Source organism: Oncorhynchus clarkii, chromosome 1, assembly GCF_045791955.1.
Source record: "Oncorhynchus clarkii lewisi isolate Uvic-CL-2024 chromosome 1, UVic_Ocla_1.0, whole genome shotgun sequence".
NCBI classification, from domain to species: Eukaryota; Metazoa; Chordata; class Actinopteri; order Salmoniformes; family Salmonidae; genus Oncorhynchus; species Oncorhynchus clarkii.
The window spans coordinates 78,219,639-78,240,944 of record NC_092147.1 but is presented as its reverse complement, the minus strand read 5'-3'; the positions used below and the strand labels follow the sequence as shown (position 1 = coordinate 78,240,944).

The 21,306-nt window shown below is 41.0% G+C and overlaps 3 protein-coding genes across 5 annotated transcripts in view; 2 read left to right on the top strand and 1 right to left on the bottom strand.

Annotated features, from left to right (window-relative positions):
- The window catches only part of LOC139412865 (solute carrier family 29 member 1a), a 72,991-nt gene extending 69,593 nt beyond the window's left edge, over positions 1-3,398 (bottom strand). The window contains exon 1 of one of the 2 annotated variants that reach the window (XM_071159676.1): positions 2,533-3,398. The gene's annotated coding sequence lies outside the window, so the exon portion shown is untranslated. The remainder of the gene's footprint in view (positions 1-2,532) is intronic. The other variant, XM_071159659.1, reaches the window with a different exon arrangement.
- A 6,790-nt stretch (positions 3,399-10,188) lies between these two features.
- On the top strand, positions 10,189-16,452 carry LOC139417821 (mitochondrial translational release factor 1-like). The gene is made up of 7 exons (XM_071166861.1): positions 10,189-10,978; positions 12,589-12,668; positions 12,833-13,016; positions 13,147-13,310; positions 13,416-13,533; positions 13,653-13,789; positions 15,792-16,452. The coding sequence occupies exons 1-7, from the start codon at positions 10,534-10,536 to the stop codon at positions 15,999-16,001; spliced, it is 1,338 nt and encodes a 445-aa protein (XP_071022962.1). The 5' UTR covers positions 10,189-10,533; the 3' UTR covers positions 16,002-16,452.
- A 186-nt stretch (positions 16,453-16,638) lies between these two features.
- LOC139417795 (F-box protein 5) lies at positions 16,639-20,366 on the top strand. 2 transcript variants are annotated; one of them, XM_071166858.1, is made up of 5 exons: positions 16,639-16,760; positions 17,493-18,170; positions 19,008-19,098; positions 19,366-19,563; positions 19,755-20,366. In XM_071166858.1, the coding sequence occupies exons 2-5, from the start codon at positions 17,527-17,529 to the stop codon at positions 20,010-20,012; spliced, it is 1,191 nt and encodes a 396-aa protein (XP_071022959.1). In that variant the 5' UTR covers positions 16,639-16,760; positions 17,493-17,526; the 3' UTR covers positions 20,013-20,366. The 2 variants fall into 2 exon arrangements, with proteins under 2 accessions (XP_071022959.1, XP_071022960.1); XM_071166859.1 differs by lacking the exon at positions 16,639-16,760 and having other exon boundaries at positions 17,369-18,170.
- Positions 20,367-21,306: the final 940 nt, after the last annotated feature.

The following is a 21,306-nucleotide window of genomic DNA, read 5'->3' as shown; positions in this document are numbered from 1 at the left end:
GGGTGACTTAGTAGGACTCTAGCTTACTGCACCCTGATGTTAATGTGCCATGAGTTCCAGGGATGACTGTTGGGCTTCTTTGGAACTCCTTATACCTGCAGAGTTTCAAACCCAAAGTGTGATCTTTTGCACCAATAAGTATTCTGTCTCTGGCAGGGATCAGATCAAATCAAATTGTATTTGTCACATGCGCCAAATATAATATAACCTTACAGTGAAATGCTTACTTACAAGCCCTTAACCAACAATGCAGTTAAGAAAATACCTTAAAAAAGTTATGTCACGTTCGTCGTAGTGAGAAGACCAAGGCGCAGCGTAAGATGAATACATACTTTTAATGAAGACGGAGAACACTTAACAAACTATACAAAACAACAAACCAAACATGACGCTATAATACTAGTGCAGACATAGACAATAACCCACGAAATACCCAAAGAAGATGGCTGCCTAAATATGGTTCCCAATTAGAGAAAACGATAAACAGCTGCCTCTAATTGAGAACCAATCTAGGCAACCATAGACATACATAAACACCTAGATAGTAAACGAGCCCATAAACCTACAACAACCCCTAGACAGTACAAAAAACACATACATCACCCATGTCACACCCTGACCTAACCAAAACAATAAAGAAAACAAAGAATACTAAGGTCAGGGCGTGACAAGTAAGAAATAAAAGTAACAAATAATTAAAAAGCAGCAGGAAAATAACAATAGCGAGGCTATATACAGGGGGGTACCGGAACAGAGTCAATGTGCGGGGGCACCGGTTAGTCAAATCAAATAAAATGTATTTATATAGCCCTTCTTACATCAGCTGATATCTCAAAGTGCTGTACAGAAACCCAGCCTAAAACCCCAAACAGAAAGCAATGCAGGTGTAGAAGCACGGTGGCTAGGAAAAACTCCCTAGAAAGGCCAAAACCTTGGAAGAAACCTAGAGAGGAACCGGGCTATGTTGGGTGGCCAGTCCTCTTCTGGCTGTGCCGGGTGGAGATTATAACAGAACATGGCCAAGATGCTCAAATGTTCATAAATGACCAGCATGGTCGAATAATAATAATCACAGTGGTTGTCGAAGGTGCAACAGGTCAGCACCTCAGGAGTAAATGTCAGTTGGCTTTTCATAGCCGATCATTAAGAGTATATCTACCGCTCCTTTTGTCTCTAGAGAATTGAAAACAGCAGGTCTGGGACAGGTAGCATGTCCGGTGAACAGGTCAGGATTCCACCGGACGTGCTAACTGTCCCAGACCTGCTGTTTTCAACTTTCTAGAGACAGCAGGAGAGTTGGAGAGCGGTATAGATACTCTTAATGATCGAGGTAATATGTACATGTAGTTAGAGTTATTAAAGGAAATGCGGCTCAGAAATTATAGACCCTGTAATAACCCCTTGGCCACAATGATTTAATTGAGTAAAAGCCACCTGAGGTTGCAAAACTATATGGTTAAATGGTTAAATGTAATGTGTGTTATGACACTGTATTATGTAATATAAAATGGTAATGCTATGATTTGGAATTATGATTTGTGAGTTATGATTATGTAACAACAAAGTTATTAAGGACATGTCTGAAAAATGACCTTCCCATTGGCACAGAGCAAGTAACATTAAAGGCATTAGACCTTCGTGAGACAGGTTAGTTTTACCCTACTGATGATGTGTTGTTGCAATAGTTGATGCAATCCTTTATGTTATTAAGGATGTTGCAGGTGAACATTTCTAAATGAGCAGCTTAATTAAAAGATAGTTTAGACCCATACTGTCCTGAAAGTGGCAGGACCCTTTTCCTCAGAACTGCTGCCACCACACAGCTGAGAATGCAATCTCACTCCAGATGACTATAAGCAATTGCTTATCTGAGCACAGAAGCACATTGTAAAAGAGAGAGTGCGTTTACAGTTGTGCTGCTATGTTATGATATGTCTATTCTATAGGGGATATTTTGAGAAGTCTCTCATGCTTCCCCCCCCCCCCCCCCCCCCTCCATCCTACAGCTGACCAAACATTATGCGTCTCTTTCTCTCTCTCTTTCTTTCTCTCTCTCTCTCACACACACACAAAATGTGAAATCATAAAATATAGGCTTACTAATGTTGCAAGGTCATATAGCAGTTACACACATATCAAAGAACATGTTGGACCTGCTCGCATGTAACATAGGCTAATCGAACACCTCGCATCATGCACACGCATGGCATGACATATTTCACCTGTCATTTCGAGGTAGCGCAGTGCGATGTTGTGACCATTCGACCTTCAGCTATAAACGAGTTGGTATTTGTGATCTACTCTGTGTAGTATGCATGCACGGTGTTTGGTAAACGCGTTTGTTAAAACAATTTAATCCCAAAACCTGTGCATCAACATCATTAGAAATTTCGCTGACGAACGCTTGGCTACATCATGACGATTCGACTCATATCGTCTCCCCAATAAAAGCTTTTGCCATGTGCAGACTGTTGTCGCATGTAAATAATGGTATTTCCATAGTTGGCTATAGGAGTAAAACGATGTACTTACATGATGAGAAGTGGTGTGATGCTGTCACATTAAAATGCGCTCCATTTCTGCCACATAAAGTTGGTGGGGTGTTCTCCTATCTTCCCAACAGATTCGTTACAGTTGCCTACTAATTTGACGACAAAACTTGTAAACTGGGCTGCATTCATTCCGAAAGCAGTGGAGATGGTGGTGACACATGCAAATTAGCATTAGGGGACACGGCTGCTCCAAATTCCTTGAAGCAGAGCACCTCTTACTTTGAATTCTTACAAATCCAGGATTTAAATATTTTACTATAAGAATTTGGGTCATAACATGTAGTGGACTTTGATTAGCTTATAATGGAAAGTTTATAATGGAAAGTTTATATTGGAAGTTTTATTATAGCCCCTATATTACACTGATGTGGCATTTATTCATGAGCACTATGAACACTATTCATTCTAATGAGAAACATCCTAATATGGGGAAAACAAAGCCAGAGCACACTAAACATTGGATGGAAATACCCCTGTGGATACAATGTAGCAAGTTGTAACAAATTAAAATATTAATTCCCTGCAAAGATAAAGTGAATGAGTCAACTGTAGGAGTCACAACCATGTTATCTATTTGATGTAGCATAATGGATTGTGACTCAATGTTTCAATTTGCCTCAATTTTAATTTCACTCTCCATTACTACCATGACTCAGCACCTCCCAAACAGGAAGCCACATAACACACTAACACTGGGGGAGACACTGTGGCGTGTATACATTGAAATGTGCTCTGACTCACAAATGCCTGCCATAAATATCCACTTGAGGCTTTTTTGGTTGGCCCTATTTATTTCCTTCTCCTATACAACTGTGCTAGTTCACCAAGAATCCCACCTCAGACTGCAACAGCGTCACATGTTGTCCTGTTTTTAATAGCAGTCACTCAGCCAGCCCTGACAGTAGTGATATCTAGGGTAGCAGGTGTGACTTCCTCTAATCATATACAGTGCATTCAGAAAGTATTTAGACCCCTTGATGTTACAGCCTAAATAGTTTGTTTTCCATCAATCTACACACATTACCCCATAATAACAAAGCAAAAACAAATGTATTAAAATATATACACTACCTTTCAAAAGTTTGGGGTCACTTAGAAATGTCCTTGTTTTTGAAAGAAAAGCACATTTTTGGTCCATTAGAATAACATCAAATTGATCGGAAATGCAGTGTAGACATTGTTAATGTTGTAAATGACTATTGTAGCTGGAAACAGTTGATTTTTAATGGAATATCTACATAGGCGTACAGAGGCCCATTATCAGCAACCATCACTCCTGTATTCCAGTGGCAAGTTGTGTTAGCTAATCCAAGGCTAATTGATCATTAGAAAACCCCTTCGCAATTATGTTAGCACAGCTGAAAATAAAACTGGCCTTCTTTAGACTAGATGAGTATCTGGAGCATCAGCATTTGTGGGTTTGATTACAGGCTCAAAATGGCCAGAAACAAAGACCTTTCTTCTGAAACTTGTCAGTCTACTCCTGTTCTGAGAAATTAAGGCTATTCCATGCGAGAAATTACCAAGAAACTGAAGATCTCGTACAACACTGTGTACTACTCCCTTCACAGAACAGCGCAAACTGGCCCTAACCAGAATAGAAAGAGGAGTGGGAGGCCCCAGTGCACAACTGAGCAAGAGGACAAGTACATTAGAGTGTCTAGTTTGAGAAACATATGCCTCACATGTCCTCAACTGGCAGCTTCATTAAATAGTACCTGCAAAACACCAGTCTCAACGTCAACAGTCAAAAGGCAACCCTGGGATGCTGGCCTGCTAGGCAAAGTTCCTCTGTCCGGTGTCTGTGTTCTTTGAAGTGACCCCAAACTTTTGAATGGTAATTTGTGTATATATATATATATATATATCTGGAGGATTGGAAACAATTACATTGATGGAAGCTACAATCTTTCTGCCATATTGAAACTAATCTACCCCTTAAAAAAAAATATATATATATATATATATATATATATATATATATATATATTTATAATAATACTGAAATATCTCATTTACATAAGTATTTGAACCCTTTACTCAGTACTTTGTTGAAGCACATTTGCCAGCGATTACAGCCTCTTGGGTATGATGCTACAAGTTTGGCATTTTGGGAGTTTCCCCCATTCTTCTATGCAGATACTCTCAAGTTCTATCAGGTTGGATGGGGAGCATCTGTCATGTTCTGACCTTTATTTCCTTTGTTTTGTCTTTATTTAGTATGGTCAGGGTGTGAGTTGGGGTGGGCAGTCTATGTTTGTTTTTCTATGTTGGGGTTTTGAGTTCAGCCTAGTATGGTTCTCAATCAGAGGCAGGTGTCGTTAGTTGTCTCTGATTGAGAATCATACTTAGGTAGCCTGGATTTCACTTTTGAGTTGTGGGTGTTTGTTTCCGTGTGAGTGTTTGGGCCACAAGGTACTGTTTCATTTTTGTAAATTCACGTTATCGGTTTGATTCAGTGTTTTCTTTAATTAAATTCATCATGAACACTTACCACGCTGCGCTTTGGTCCGATCCTTACTCCTCCTCAGACGAAGAGGAGGAGATCCGTTACAGAAGACTTGTCTCAAATCCACTCCTGCGTTGTCTTGGCTGTGTGCTTGGGGTTGTTGTCCTGTTGGAAGGTGAACCTTTTCCCCAATCTGAGGCCCTGAGTGCTCAGGAGCAGGTTTTCATCAATGATCTCTCTGTACTTTTCTCCGTTCATCTTTCCCTCGATCCTGAATAGTTTCCCAGTCCCCGCCTCTGAAAAACATCCCAACAGCATGATGCTGCCACCCCCACGCTTCATTGTAGGGATGGTGCCAGGTTTCTTCCAGATGTGACGCTTGACAGACCAAATAGTTAAAGCTTGGTTTCATCAGACCAGAGAATCTTGTTTCTTAAGGGCTGAGAGTCCGTTAGCTGTCTTTGGCAAACTCCAAGCGGGCTGTGCCTTTTATTGAAGGCTTCCATCTGAGCACTCTACCATAAAGGTCTGATTGGTGGAGTGCTGCAGAGATGGTTGTCCTTCTGGAAGGTTCTCCCATCTCCACAGAGGAACTCTAGAGCTCTGTCAGAGTGACCATCAGCTTGTTTGTCAGCTCCCTGACCAAGGACCTTCTCCCCGATTGCTCAGTTTGACCGTGCAGCCAACTGTGAGACCTTATATAGACAGGTGTGTGCCTTTCCAAATCATATCCAATCAATTGAATTGAACACAGGTAGACTCCAATCAAGTTGTAGAAACATCTCAAGAATGATCAATGGAAACAGGATGCACCTGAGCTCAATTTCGAGTCCCATTGCAAAGGGTCTGAATACTTATGTTATACTTACTGTTTTTTATTTTTAATACATTGGCAAAAAAATAAAAAATAAACTGTTTCGCTTTGTCATTATGGGGTATTGTGTGTAGATTGATGTATTTAATACATTTTAGAATAAGGCTGTAACGTAACAAAATGTGGAAAAAGTGAAGGGGTCTGAATACTTTCCCAAATGCACTGTAATGTTCAACCAAGCACGGGGGGAACTCTGGCAGGGAAAGGTCATGCAATCTCATCCAGGAACCCCAGAGGAGAGAACGAGTGTTGTTTGATATGACTGACAGTTTTTACTTGCTACTGAGGCGATGTGAAAATCCCTCTTCTCCTACATCAAGGCAACATTAATTGTTTTGTTTGAGTAGGCCTTTGTGGAATTGTTTAACTACCTTACCCCATACTAAACATGCTGACAAGAATGTACAAGCACTTGCGAATTCCTCTTATTTGATTTTATATTTATTGTGGATTGCAAGTAAATCCCATTTCTTTGATAACTTCTGACCAAAATAGAAAATATTTTTTTTCCATTCACATAAAATTCTAACGAGAGAGAATTGGATGAGGAGTCACCCAAGAACGGATTACATATTAGGAACTCCCTCCATGTCAGTAAGACCTTCCTCCATCATCAGAGCTTCCTCAGAAGTCAGATCGTAACCCTTCCTCCTCAGAACTGATACCTCCCCTAGTCATGTCTCAACCCTGCATTAGTCAAGCATCACCCTTCCTCCTCAACCCTCACCCTATTAGGCGAGATGTGACTGATGCATGGGTGAGAGAGGTGAGGCGGAGGGGTGACACCTGAGCAAATCAGGGGTAAGCGTTGAAGGGGAGTAGTGACGTTTGACTAGTGCATGGTGAGACATGACTAGCGGAGGGGTGAAGTCTGACGAGGAGGGGTGGGGAAGTTCCTAATATGTATACCACAATCCTGACCTCATTCAACAAGTCACTCTTTGTTTGAAATACACATTTAAAACAGTACTTGTCTTGTTTTGCAGCTGTCTGCTTCCTTTGTCTACCTCCCTCACCTCTGACTGAAAATCCCCCAACATGGGTGTGAACATTGATGTGATCGCCCAAACTTTATTCATTACTTCCTTAGAATATTACAAGTGTAATTGCATCCAACTCCCATGTGGATTTAAGTTGGATTGCTGAAATAGTGTGCGGTGCCAGATGTTTTTTACTCTGGTTGTGTAGGCGCCATACACCCCTGACAGCCCCCCAGGTCCTGTAATCTATGGTGACACAGCACAGTCGCTGGCCTGACCCATATTAAGAAAATCCTTCTAATTCCCTTAAATAATTAGCACAAAGCATAACTTTGCAGGAGATTAACCTTTTTTTAGGAATCATATGGGGCAGCCTGCCCAAAAAGTCTGATGGAAGTCCTGCAGCCAGAAGTTATTCATCCATAGGATCACCCGAGTCTTGTATTGAGAATTTCAGCAAACTGGGGGGTAGATTGTGAAAGATGATTTAAACCAGTGTGTCTGATTGTCTGATCTTTCTTGTGATAACACTGTCTACTCTTTGAAGCGACCCATTGATCCAGCACAATGTAAACCAAGTTAATTTCCACATCTACAGGGGTGGTCATTGTGTCTTTGGGGGGATTTTTGTAGTTACTTTAGATCAAGAGATAGTGATTTCACTATATTGGCAGCGGCACCAAGGCTAAACCCTATAATTGGCACTTTGGGCTTGTATCCCTCACAGGGAATCGACCCCACTGGGCACAAACTGGTTAAATCAACATTCTTTCAATGCAATGTCAACGTATTGTGACATGGAATCTACGTGGAATATACATTGGATTTGGAAAAGTCATCAAAATGATTGTTTTGAGAGTGATGTTTCAACTACAGGATTATGTCATCATGGTAGCCAACATAGACAAACCTTGTATAAAATATACTGAACAAAAATAAAACGCAACATGTAAAGTGTTGGTCCCATGTTTCATGAGCTAAACTAAAAGATCCCAGAAATGTTCCATAAGTACAAAAAGCTTATTTCTCTCGCATTTTGTGCATACATTTGTTTACATGCCTGCTAGGGGGCATTTATCCTTTGCAAAAATAATCCATCCACCTGACAGGTGTGGCATATCAAGAAGCTGATTAAACAGCATGATCATTATACAGGTGCACCTTGTGCTGGGGACAATTAAAGGCCACTCTAAAATGTGCAGTTTTGTCCTCACAACACAATGCCACAGATATCTCAAGCTTTTGAGGGAACGTGCACTTGTCATGCTGACTGCAGGAATGTCCACCAGAGCTGTTGCCAGATAATTTAATGTTAATTTCTCTACCATAAGCCACCTCCAAAGTAATTTTAGAGAATTTCTTACTGGAGAATTGATCTAAAGCTATTATTTTGGTCTCCTATCCAGCATTTTAAACAAGCCCAGCTTAGATATGATACTTGTCACTGACTATTATCAATGTGCTATCATGAGAATGATTGTTGAGAAATCTCCACTTAAAAACTAAATATAGATTCACTGCTGCTATCGAAGTCATTCCAAAGTGTAGGTTTAACAGAGCAAATGAAATGTGACTGTACTTTATCAATCATCAATGATGCTATTTAGGCCTACATACAGTGCCTTGCGAAAGTATTCGGCCCCCTTGAACTTTGCGACCTTTTGCCACATTTCAGGCTTCAAACATAAATATATAAAACTGTATTTTTTTGTGAAGAATCAACAACAAGTGGGACACAATCATGAAGTGGAACGACATTTATTGGATATTTCAAACTTTTTTTAACAAATCAAAAACTGAAAAATTGGGCGTGCAAAATTATTCAGCCCCTTTACTTTCAGTGCAGCAAACTCTCTCCAGAAGTTCAGTGAGGATCTCTGAATGATCCAATGTTGACCTAAATGACTAATGATGATAAATACAATCCACCTGTGTGTAATCAAGTCTCTGTATAAATGCACCTGCACTGTGATAGTCTCAGAGGTCCGTTAAAAGCGCAGAGAGCATCATGAAGAACAAGGAACACACCAGGCAGGTCCGAGATACTGTTGTGAAGAAGTCTGGTTGCACCTGCACTTCCTGTTTTGTCTTCTTCTGCAGTCGCGAAAAGCTGTTGTAGTCTGGTTGTAGTGTTGTGACTACTTATTTACTACCAACATCAAGTAGTAAAAATCTCAACCTGATTACTACTGGAAACTGTGTGTGTTCCTTGCATTCCATCCTATATATCTCATGGGCAAAGAAAATATGAATCACAGCTGGGAAATCCTAATTTTCCAAGGAACCAAAAGCGCTGAGCAACAGCCAAATCTTGTTAAATATAATGTTTTATCCTGCCCAAGGCAAATTCCAAGGAAAACCAAATTTGGCAATACTCTTCTTGAACTTGATTTGCTTTATGAGCTGCCAATCGTATGATGGTGCACAGCTGCAAGCAATAACCTACCAACATCATACACATACAGTACTGTAATGAAACCATTACCCCATTTCTACCCACTGGGCACAGACGTCTAGTTTCTACCCACTGGGCACCCACTTTCCAACATCTAGTTTTGATTTTGCTTAAAAGTTGGGTGAAAATATATAATATATATATAATCAGTTTTCCATGTTGATTCAACCTCATCACATATATTTGGGGGGTTGAAATTACGTGGAAACAACGTTGATTCAACCAGTTTTTAGTTGCATATATAGTGGGTAGTTACATATATATCACATTGGTAGTTAGTTACACATTACACAATCTGTAAATTGACTATTCAGTGAACTGTAAAGTTGGATGGATGTTGCCTCCCATCTGCTGGTGGAACATGGGATGGTTGTTCCCTGGGTTGTTTCCATAAACAGTAAACACAACAGTCAAAGTGGTCATTAAGACAGTCCCGTGCAGTGACACATTCATGTTTTGACATTTGAATGCTTTGGTGAAGTTTTATACAACATTGTTATTTTTACACAATGCGATACTTAGGGAATAAGGCACGAGAGGTTGTGGAATAGGGCCAGTATACCAAGGCTAAGGGCTGTTCTTATGTACGACTCAAAGCAGACTCAACGCGGAGTGCCTGGATACAATCCTTAGCCGTTGTATATTGGCCATATACCACAAACCCTCAATGTGCCTTATTGCTATTATAAACGGGTTACCAAGGTAATTATAGCAGTAAATAAAAAAATAAAAAATTACAAATCAGCACCAGGAGCCAAACTATCCGGTTTATTATATACTGTAGCTACTACTACAAATAAATCTTAATATTTTGGCTACATGTATTTGTTTACTTACGGTAATTTACGTGTTTATTTCCATACTTACGGTATATGAGAATCGAAATAGTGCGCAACTACCTATGTGCAAAAACCAACATGTCAGCGCCCTTGAGCTGCACTTCTCAAATAACTTATCTGGCTTTGGTGATGGTTAGCTAGCTACGATAAATGAAAATCCAGAAAAAAATGATTTATGGAAAATAGTCGTTATGGTCAATACAACTGCACACACTTTCCAAAACCCTTCAGAACGTCATATCACTTCAATTAGCTGTCGTTGTGTAGTGCAAAACAAATCAGCTAGCTAACTAGCTAACTAATATGCAAAACAAATCAACAAATTATAAAGAGTAATATTGTTCCACTGTTGTATTGAGCCTTTTATGCGAACCATTGTTTAGTATGGCTTTTACTCAAGCTGTCAAAATGCACGTAGGGAACGTGTGTGGTCGGTCCTGGATGTCCTCTTACCAGAGGGGGTCTACTGTCATGTCCCAAAGACAAAGAGATTACGGAGCGGTTCTATGCGGTAGATGTCAAAATTCGGCCCAAAAGCTTTGCCCAAATAGTAGAGCTATGCATGCAACTCGGCCATTGATGATTACAAAGTTACTGTCAGTGGACGAGATCTTTGCCAGAAGATCACTACAGGATTACATCAAGAAGATGGAGACAGAGTACAGAGATAGTCTGACAGTTGTCAACATGACAGAGGGACAGCAGGACGGTGAAGAGGAATTGAGAGTGAAGAGAACAAGAGTTTCTGTACTAGCCCCACTAATCCAGTACACCAGAGAGCTTCAGACAAAACAGCAGGAATTTGCTGAAACTGAAACATTACTGAAAGGTGAGGCCACACCTAATGTGTGATGTTCTATCAACAGATGCAGAAGGGCATCTCATGGCCAATAGGTATCAGCAGCTTGTGAGTTTGACATTGTAACAAACGGTACCTGTTCCTACATCAGGTGACTGTGTATAATGTATGCATCTTGTATCTACCACTGAACAAAAATATAAATGCAACAATTTCTAAGATTTACAGTTCATATTTGAAAACAGTCAATTGAAATACATTTATTAGGCCCAAATCTATGGATTTCACATGACTGGGAATACAGATATGCATATGTTGGTCACAGATACCTTTTTTTTTTTTTAAAGGTCAGGGCATGGATCAGAAAACCAGTCAGTATCTGGTGTGACCACCATTTGCCTCATGCAGCGTGACGACACCTTCGAATAGAGTTGATCTGACTGTTGATTGTGGCCTGTGCAATGTCATCCCACTCCTCTTCAATGGCTGTGCAAAGTCGCTGGATATTGGCGGGAATTTGAACATGCTGCCATACACGTCGATTCAGAGCATCCCAAACATGCTTGATGGGTGACATGTCTCTTGAGTATGCAGGCCATGGATGAACTGGGACATTTTCAGCTTCCAGGAATTGTGTACAGATCCTTGTGACATGGGGCTGTGCAATATCATGCTGAAACATGAGGTGATGGCGGCGGATGAATGGCTCGACAATGGGCCTCAGGATCTTGTCATGGTATCTCTGTACATTCAAATTGCCCTCAATAAAACGTGGTCTTCGTTGTCCGTAGCGTATGCCTGCCCATTCCAAAGCCACTATGGGGCAGTCTTCACAATGTTGACATCAGCAAACCGCTCGCCAACACGACACCATACACACTGTCTGCCATCTGCCCGGGACAGTTGAAACCGAAGTCATCCGTGAAGAGCACTTCTCCAGTGTGTCAGTGGCCAACGAAGGTGAGCATTTGCCCACTGAATTCGGTTACGACACCGAACTGCAGTCAGGTCGAGACCCAAGTGAGGACGATGAGCACTCAGATGAGCTTCCCTGAGACTTTTTCTGACAGTTTGTGTCATCAGCTGTCCGTGTGGCTGTTCTCAGACGATCCCGAAGGTGAAGAAGCCTGATGTGAAGGCCCTGGGCTGGCGCGGGTATACGTGGTCTGCCGTGGTGAAGCCGGCTGCCAAATTCTCTAAAATGACGGTGGTGGCTTATGGTAGAAAAGTGAAAATTAAATTCTCTGTCAACAGTTCTATTGGACATTCCTCCTGTCAGTATACCAATTGCACGCTCCCTCAAAACCTGTGACATCTGTGGCATTGTGTTGTGTGACAAAACTGCAAATTTTAGTGGCCTTTTGTTGTCCCCAGCACCTGTGTAATGATCATGCTGTTTAATCAGCTTCTTGATATGCCACACCTGTCAGGTAGATGGATTATCTTGGCAAAGAATGTTAACTAACTAACAAGGATGTTAACAAATTTGTGCAAAAAATGTGAGAGAAATAAGCTTTTTGTGCGTATTGAAACATGGGACCAACACTTTACATTTTGCATTTATATTTCTGTTCGGTATAAATGGATCTTTCACTGATAGTAAATTCAGTGAAAAAGAAACATTATTTTTCCTTTCTAAGATGACGACCCAGACATGCGTGACCTGGCAGTCCTTGAGAGGGAGGCTTGTCAGAAAGCGATTCAAGATGTTAGACAAAAGGTACACACCTGCATTTTAAGTTCCCCCTACAGTCGGAATAAGATGACACTGATTAAAGCATGTTTAGGATGGCGAAAGGAAATCGAATCACTCCAATCAGTATGGAAAACATAGTTTGAGAAAATTACTAAACTGTCATGTCTGATTCTTCTACATTTCTTCAGATCCTGTCCCTGTTGATCCCTGAGGACGAGTCAGACATGAGTGACCTGGTCCTGGAGGTCACCGCAGGGGTCGGAGGTCAGGAGGCCATGCTCTTCACTGCAGAGGTCTTTGACATGTACCAGAGCTTTGCAGCACACCAGGGCTGGGGGTTTGACATCCTGGAGTACATGAAAAGTGAAATAGGTCAGTCACATTCATTCATTAACAGGTTTGTTGTTGTCAAACCATTCCTGTTGCTAGTGTTTACCCAAACTTCAACTGACTCCATTTTATGAATGGTAACTTTGTGTGTGTGAATGTCAACTGTCTGCAGGTGGGTTACGTCATGCATCAGCCAGTGTCAGTGGTCCTAAGAGCTACAAGAGGATGAAGTTTGAGGCAGGTGTGCATCGCGTGCAGAGAGTCCCTAAGACTGAGAAACAGGGCCGAATGCACACCAGCACCATGACCGTGGCAGTGCTACCCCAGCCTACAGAGGTGAGACCTTCCCTGAGGCATTTGGCCCTTGTACATTACCACTGTTACCAAAGATTAAGTACAGACTTATTTTGCTAAGTGCTCAATTCATTATTTATTTTTCAGATCACTTTCACAATTAATGCGAAGGACTTGAGGATTGAAACCAAGAGGGCGAGTGGAGCCGGGGGCCAGCATGTCAACACCACAGACAGCGCAGTGCGAATAGTTCATCTACCGACAGGTAATCTCAGCCAATACAATTCCGCAAGGATCAGACAGTGGAGTATGAAACTCCTATTCTTATATAATTTTGATTTGATTTGAAACCAATGGCGTTTTATCTCTGTTTTGGGGTCATAGGTGTGGTATCAGAATGCCAGCAGGAAAGATCCCAGCTGAAAAATAAGGAGAAGGCCATGAAGGTTTTACGTGCCAAACTCTATAGTATGAGGCTGGAAGAAGAGACCAGTAAGCGATATACTGCACGGAAAGTCCAGGTACGAATCTGAACTGCACACATACAAGATTGTTCCTGGTCAAAATTGTTATATAAGGAATGGATATCAAAATCCAGTTCAAAGTTTTACATACAGTGCATTTGGAAGGTATTCAGCTCCCTTGACATTTTCCACATCTTGTTACGTTAAAGCCTTATTCTAAAATGGATTAAATAAAAACATTTCCTCATCAATCTACACACAGTACCCCATAATGACAAAGTGAAAAGTTTTTTTTTTTTTTTTTTTGCAAATGTATAAAAAACAACAACTGAAGTACCTTATTTACACAAGTATTCAGACCCTTTGCTATGTGACTTGAAATTGAGCTCAGGTGCATCCTGTTTCCATTGATCATCCTTGAGATGTTTCTACAACTTGATTGGAGTCCACCTGTGGTAAATTCAATTGATTGGACATGATTTGGAAAGGCACACACCTGTCTATAAGGTCCCACAGCTGACAGTGGATGTCAGAGCAAAAACCAAGCCATGAAGTTGAAGGAATTGTCCGTAGAGCTCTGTGACAGGATTGTGTCGAGACACAGATCTGGGAAAGAAAATCCAAAACATTTCTGCAGCATTTAAGGTCCTCAAGAACACAGTGTCTTCTATCATTCTTGAATGGAAGAAGTTTGGAATCACCAACACTCTTCCTTGAGCTGGCTGCCTGGCCAAACTGAGCAATCGGGGGAGAAGGGCCTTGGCCAGGGAGGTGACCAAGAACCCAATGGTAACTCTGGAGCTCAGTCAAAGTTCTTCTGTGGGGATATAAGAAACTTCCAGAAAGACAACCATCTCTGTAGCACTCCTCCAATCAGGCCTTTATGGTAGAGTGGCCAGACAGAAGCCACTCCTCAGTAAAAGGCACATGACAGCCCTCTTGGAGTTTGCCAAAAGGTACCTAAAGACTTTCAGACAATGAAAAACAAGATTCTCTGGGCTGTTGAAACCAAGATTTAACTCTTTGGCCTGAATGCCAAGCGTCACATCTGGAGGAAACCTGGCACTGTCCCTATGGTGAAGCGTGGTGTCAGCATCAGGCTCTGGGGATGTTTTTCAGTGGCAGGGACGGGGAGACTAGTCAGGATCGAGGGATGGATGAACAGCGTGAAGTACAGAGAGATCCTTGATGAAAACCTGCTCCAGAGCACTCAGGACCTCAGACTGGGGCAAAGGTTCACCTTCCAACAGGACAGCAACCCTAAGCACACTGCCAAGACAATGCAGGAGTTTCTTCGGGACAAGTCTCTGAATGTCCTTGAGTGGCCCAGCCAGAGCACGGACTTGAACCCGATCGAACATCTCTGGCGAGACCTGAAAATAGCTGTGCAGCGACGATCCCCATCCAACCTGACAGCTTGAGAGGATCTGCAAAGAAGAATGGGGAAAAACTCAAATACAAATACAGCTTTGCCAAGCTTGTAGCGTCATGCCTAAGACTCAAGGCTATAATCGCTGCCGAAAGTGCTTCATAAACGTACTGAGTAAAGGATCTGAATACTTATGTAAATGTGATAGTTTTTTATTTTGTATTAATTAGCAAACATTTCTAAACTGTTTTTGCTTTGTCATTATCTGGTATTGTGTGTAGATTGAGGGGGGGAAATAATTTAATACATTTTAGAATAAGGCTGTAATGTAACAAAATGTGGAAAAAGTCAAGGGGTATGAATACTTTCCAAATGCACTGTATGTTTACTACAAAGTAATTTACAAAGCCTAGACTTGAACTTTCAAAAAGACAGTGTTGTAGAAAGACAATGGACAGCAATGGGCAAAAGTTAATAGGGTTTGCAATGATAGAATCGACATGACTGACATAGGTGAGAAAGTTGTCTGTTGGAAGATTTACTGCCTTGAGTGGAAGCTGAGATGGGCTTGGGGTAGTGGGAACTCAAATAGTTGCCGGCTGTCTGTTGGTTACAAAGCTTTTACACTAAGTGTTGGTCTGTATAGCACATTTTCTTTATTGACTATGTTTAATCTATCCTTTTTTTTAGATTGGTACCAAAGGTAGATCTGAGAAAATCAGGACCTACAACTTTCCCCAGGACCGAATCACAGATCATCGGATTTGGAAAACAGTGCATGATGTCAGGGAGTTTCTTGTGGGCGAAGAGCTTCTAGAGGAAATGAATTTGGCACTAGAGGAGTTCTCTAACCAGGAGATTCTCATGGACATTCTTGGAGAAAATAACTCTGATCAATAATAGTCTATGTGGTAGTTTACATTAAATCTATGAAGCTATGCATGTTGTCTTTTGCAAGATCAGTGTGTTTGTTTGCTTGTTTGCCTTCCTGGTTTTAGTTTAAGAGCCCACTTTACACACTCCGCCCATGGGTGTGAACTGCCAGTTCTCAAACTGCTTTTTTCTCTTTTAGCAGTAAAACTTCAAAATACATCAGTACCCTCTCCCCCCAGCAGAGACAAAGTATTGCCCAATGAATTATATTTGTGTATGACATGACAGGTATTTGTCAGTGACTGCCTATTACTTTATTCATGCTGTGATGACTGCCCTTTTCTTTTCACATATAAAAAAAATAATAATTAAGAATAAGACAAAATAATAATTGCACCAATATTTAAACGAGTCACGTACACCTCGACATATTTTCTACTGTATTTTCCAAGAAAGGTTTTTAAACTGAAAAAAAAAATGGTATATGTTTGAAATACTGGGGGGAAAATGCAGCGGTCTATTGCGCTCTGACGTATAACGTCAGCGTGCGCTTTCCTCTACTCCCATTGGTTTCCCGGTTTAAAGGTAACTGCCCTGCTTGGTCCTCATTGGTGTGCGCCTTTTGGACACGGATTTCAAATGTGTAGCTAGGAAACAGGCGCATTTTCATATTGTCCTCATTCAACTAGTTCTCAAGTTTGTGAAACCCCGCTTAGCGAGCTAATGTCGTTAGCAAAAGTTTAACAGCAGAAATAGGTGGGAATCAAGAAGTCATTAAAGTTACAGGTATGAAACATTTTGTTACGTTACCTCAAGTTTGCTATTATAGCTAGCTAACTTGTGTTCAGCTATGATATGTCGCGTTTCATTTGATGCAGGCTGGTTAGTTTGCAACGTTAGTAAATGATAACCAATTTGACTAGTCATAACTATCTGGCTTAGCTACCTAGCTATGAAGTTTAATATTCATTTAACGTTCGGTAGTTAGTTAAACTGCTTTGTAGCTATACATTTTGCAATGACGTTAATATCAATATTACAGTTTAGTTTTTAAGCGCTAAACGTACGCGCGTAAAATTAGAGGTTAGCTAGCCTTGGCTATCCTATGAATATAATAACCACAGTCAACATTTTCTTTAATATAACGAAGGTTAACGTTACTGGAAAGATCTGATGCTGCAAACGACTAGCGTTAACGATGGTATTTTAGTAGTTAACTACAGTATTTTACTCAATTGTCTAGCCAGTTAGCTAGCTATGTTACAAGCTAAATTGGGGGGAACTAGAAGTGCGCCCTTTGGAGAGATTGCAGTTCTACGTTGCCTTTATACTTTTTGGTCAACCAAAACAATATCTAGCTAATGTTACATTTTAGAGAATATAACAAACTCTAGTATAAGTGGGCAATCCACTGTGGTTTGATGCACAACGTGTTGTAGTTCTGACTAGCTATCCAGTTTGGCGCGTTTTGATTGAGATGAAACTGGCTAATGCAACTTTTTATCTTCTCTACCTCAGGGTTACAATTTGAACACAATCAGTCATTAAAAAAATGAAATATCCGTCCAACTACGAGGAACCCCGATTTCCATGCAACATGGAGAAACATGTCACATACAAGGAGTCTGGCCTGAGAACCTCACCACTAAAGGAATGCGTCCAAGTAGTAGCCAAATCACAGCTCTCACCATGTGTCACCACAGCTGCACTCTTTTGCCTCAAGGATGACGTGAAAGGTGTTCACAATAAGGAGAATAACCAACATAATGTGGACCTTGACGGGGTGAACCTAGGCTGTGAAGCATTCGAGGACAGCGGTTTCCTGTCTTTACAGAACAGCCAGATAGAGGACTTTGATAACATAAAAGAACTAGAGAAGTCTCCAGGACAGCATATATTCTCCCCAAGTACTCCAGTTGCTGATTATCACAACAAGGCTAAGCATACTGCCTCAAAACTCCCCATACTGAAGTTTCAACACGCTGTATGCCAAGAACTCGCCAACAGTTTCAAGAGGACCCAAAGCTATGACTGGTCTGTCATTAGCAGGCTAGCAGAGGACTCTGGCCTTGAAAGGGTTATTGGTGGGCACTTGGGCCTTGAATGTATGGACGTTTTAAAAGCACTGCTAGAGAGGGACATGAAGCACATCCTCACAAGGATCCTGCTTCTGCTAGGAGATGTTGACTTAATAAGGTAAGCATGTAATCTTTACTGGTCCTATGATAGTTGTAGAGGTTTTTCAACTTGGAAATGCCTTTATACTCTTGTGTATTCATTGACAGTGGTTTGAAAAGTACTCAATTGTCATACTTAAGTAATAAAGTTGCCTTAATAGAAAATTGCTCAAGTAGAGATGAGTCACCCAGTAAAATCCTACTTGAGTAGGTCAAAGTATTTTGTTTTAAATATACCTAAGTATCAAAAGTAAGAGTGTAAATCATTTCAAATTCCTTATGTTAGTCAAACCAGACTGGTCCATTTTCTTATTTAAGTTACGGACAGCCAAGTGCTCAATCCAACACTCAGACATGATTTACAAACGAAGCATGTGTTCAGTGAGTTCGCCAGATCAGGGGCAGTAGGGATGACCAGGTGATTAGTGGTGTACTAGTAATCGAAAGGTTGCAAGATCGAATCCCCGAGCTGACAAGGGGGGGAAAAATCTGTCGTTCTCCCCCTGAACAAGGCAGTTACACTGTTCCTAGGCCGTCATTGAAAATAAGAATTTGTTCTTAACTGGCTTGCCTAGTTAAATAAAGGTTTTTTAAAAATGTATATTAAATGTTCTCTTGATAAATGTGTGAATCGAACCATTTTCTTACCTTGCTAAGCATTCAAAATGTAATGCATACTTTTGGGTGTCATGGAAAATGTATGGAGTAGAAAGTACATACTTTTCTTTAGGAATGTAGTTAAGTAAATGTATAAAAAAAAAAAAAAAAAAAAAACTACTTAAGTAGTACTTTCATGTGTTTTTACTTAAGTACTTTACACCGCTGTTCATTCATGGTGGTTTTGTTTTCTTCACAGCTGTAGAAAAGTGAGCAAGACCTGGAGAAAAGTAATCTGCCAAGACAAGTCTGCACTCTGTAGATGCAACCAGGCTAAAGAGCGACTCAGGGTAAGCGCTTACATTTAACTGGGGTTCCTATAGTCATTGTATACCCTTTATCGGGTGGCAATAGTTCTGAACCACATTGATGGTTTTTTTTTTTTTTTTTTAGCTTGTAGCAGCTCCCAACTTTGCTAATCCCTTATGCTGATATGTTCTTTATCTGGATTCATTTACGGGGGCCCCTTCCAGTACTCCAATGTTAATGACCTAACCATAGGGTAATCCACTGTATGAATATTGTTTGATAAATGACAATGTCCATTTTTCTTGTAGGACCCAAGAACCTCTGCAGGACTGGAGAATGTGGGCTCTTTGACGCGAGATGCGGCGCTGTCCCGGGTTGTGATGTCCTGTATGCAGAGAGTAGCTTCAACCCCTATCCAGAAGTCTACCTATAGGACGCGCTCCCAGAGAGAATGTACACAGACCCTGTACTGCTCCCAGCAATCTCGCTTCAGAGAATACCAAGAGGTGAGGGTTGTGCTATCCACTTTTCTTGTAACGGTTCAGAGGACATGGTGCTCAGTGTATGTACTTATTGAGAGTTGGTGTCACCCTTCAATCAGTTCCAAAAAAGTTATTGACATGTTCATGTTACAAATGATACAATGAGTGAGATATGCTCTGTAGTCTTTTTAACCTTCTTTGGTTTTGTTCTCTAGGCTGCCAGTTTGCTGAAGCAGCACGAGTCGTTGAAACCCTGTAAACGCTGCGGCTCTCCTGCCAAGCACAATGCAGATGCCATGAGGGCCACCTGTACCCGCCTCAGCTGTGGATTTGACTTCTGCACCCTGTGCCAGGGCCCATTTCATGGCTCCTCAGCCTGCCAGACAGGGCTGGCCCGGGGGCCTAGCAGCTCCAGGGCTAACCCTATCCTCATCGGCAGCGCTCGCAGCAAGAGGAATGTCAGACGCCTGTGAGATCAATGCAGCCCTGGATGAAGACTCAATCACTAACCTTTTTAAAACCAACAAAATTTCAAATCTTATTTATTAGTTTTAGTCATTGACCTTTTAACGCACTGCCCCCTCTCAGGCCAAAAGGATCTCGGGCTAATGGAATACTCTGTGTTAGAACACACTGTATTCTGTGACAATCCCGTGATGTCAGTTGTCCGGCATTAGTCGTCAGAAAGCGACAATCTTACTGGAAGCCAAAAAAATATCATTTTACCTGAATTGTACATTAATTTAATATTTCTTAATGGAATATCTGTCTGTAAATATATCTTTTAAATGTGAGATGTAAATATTTATATTGTTGAAATAAATTTATCTTTGGGGATTTTTTTCTCCCAAGTGTATTTTTCAAAGCTACATACTACCAGGAAACTTGTACATGCGCAAACTTATTTTCAAAATGTTATCAAGCCCAGAGTGGCGCATTGGTCTAAGGCACTGCATCTGTGCTAGAGGCTACAGACGCTGGTTAGATTCCAGGCTGTATCATAGCCAGCTGTGATTGGGAGTCCCACAAGGTGACGTGCAATTGGCCCAGCGTTGGTTGGGTTAGGGTTTGGCTGGGGTAGGCCGTCATTGTAAATAAGAATTTGAAATGAACTGACTTGCCTTCTTAAAGGTTGCAAGCGGAGCATGTTACAATGCCACTTGCTTCAAAAGCGCTGACAACTGGTGAAACTAAGCCGTTCATCCATTTGTGCCATACTGCAATGTATTTTCCAATGGAATTGGCAGTCAAATCTTGTGATTTTAACAAAGTTGTTCGGCCTCAATATCTCACCTCTTTATAAAGGAGTAATGATGCCAATGAATTAATAAAAATGCATTACTTTGTAATTCCAAATGAATTTCTACCAAGCTGCAAATGGTTAACCTCAACTATGGCTCTCTCCCTTTCCTCTTGTACTTCACTCACATACTACACAGGGGTTCCTATGCTGTGCTAAAATCCTCATTACCTGGAAAGATGCATTGTTAACCTTAAGGAGTTGAAGGCTAGACACCAGACATTCACACTCTTCATGGTCATAATCATTTGTCAATGAAAATAAAATCAGTACATTGCTCAGGGTAGCTGGCTCAGTAAATTACTACTAAGGGTTTGATAATGTGCTATATCTGACTGACAACAGACTCATTCTAATGGTTTGGAATGAGGTGCAATCTGTTGGCTGTACAGAGTGGAGCCAAATCATACCTGTCTAAAAACAACTCATGAGAGCCATGATACATTTTTGGACCAAATTTTTTTATG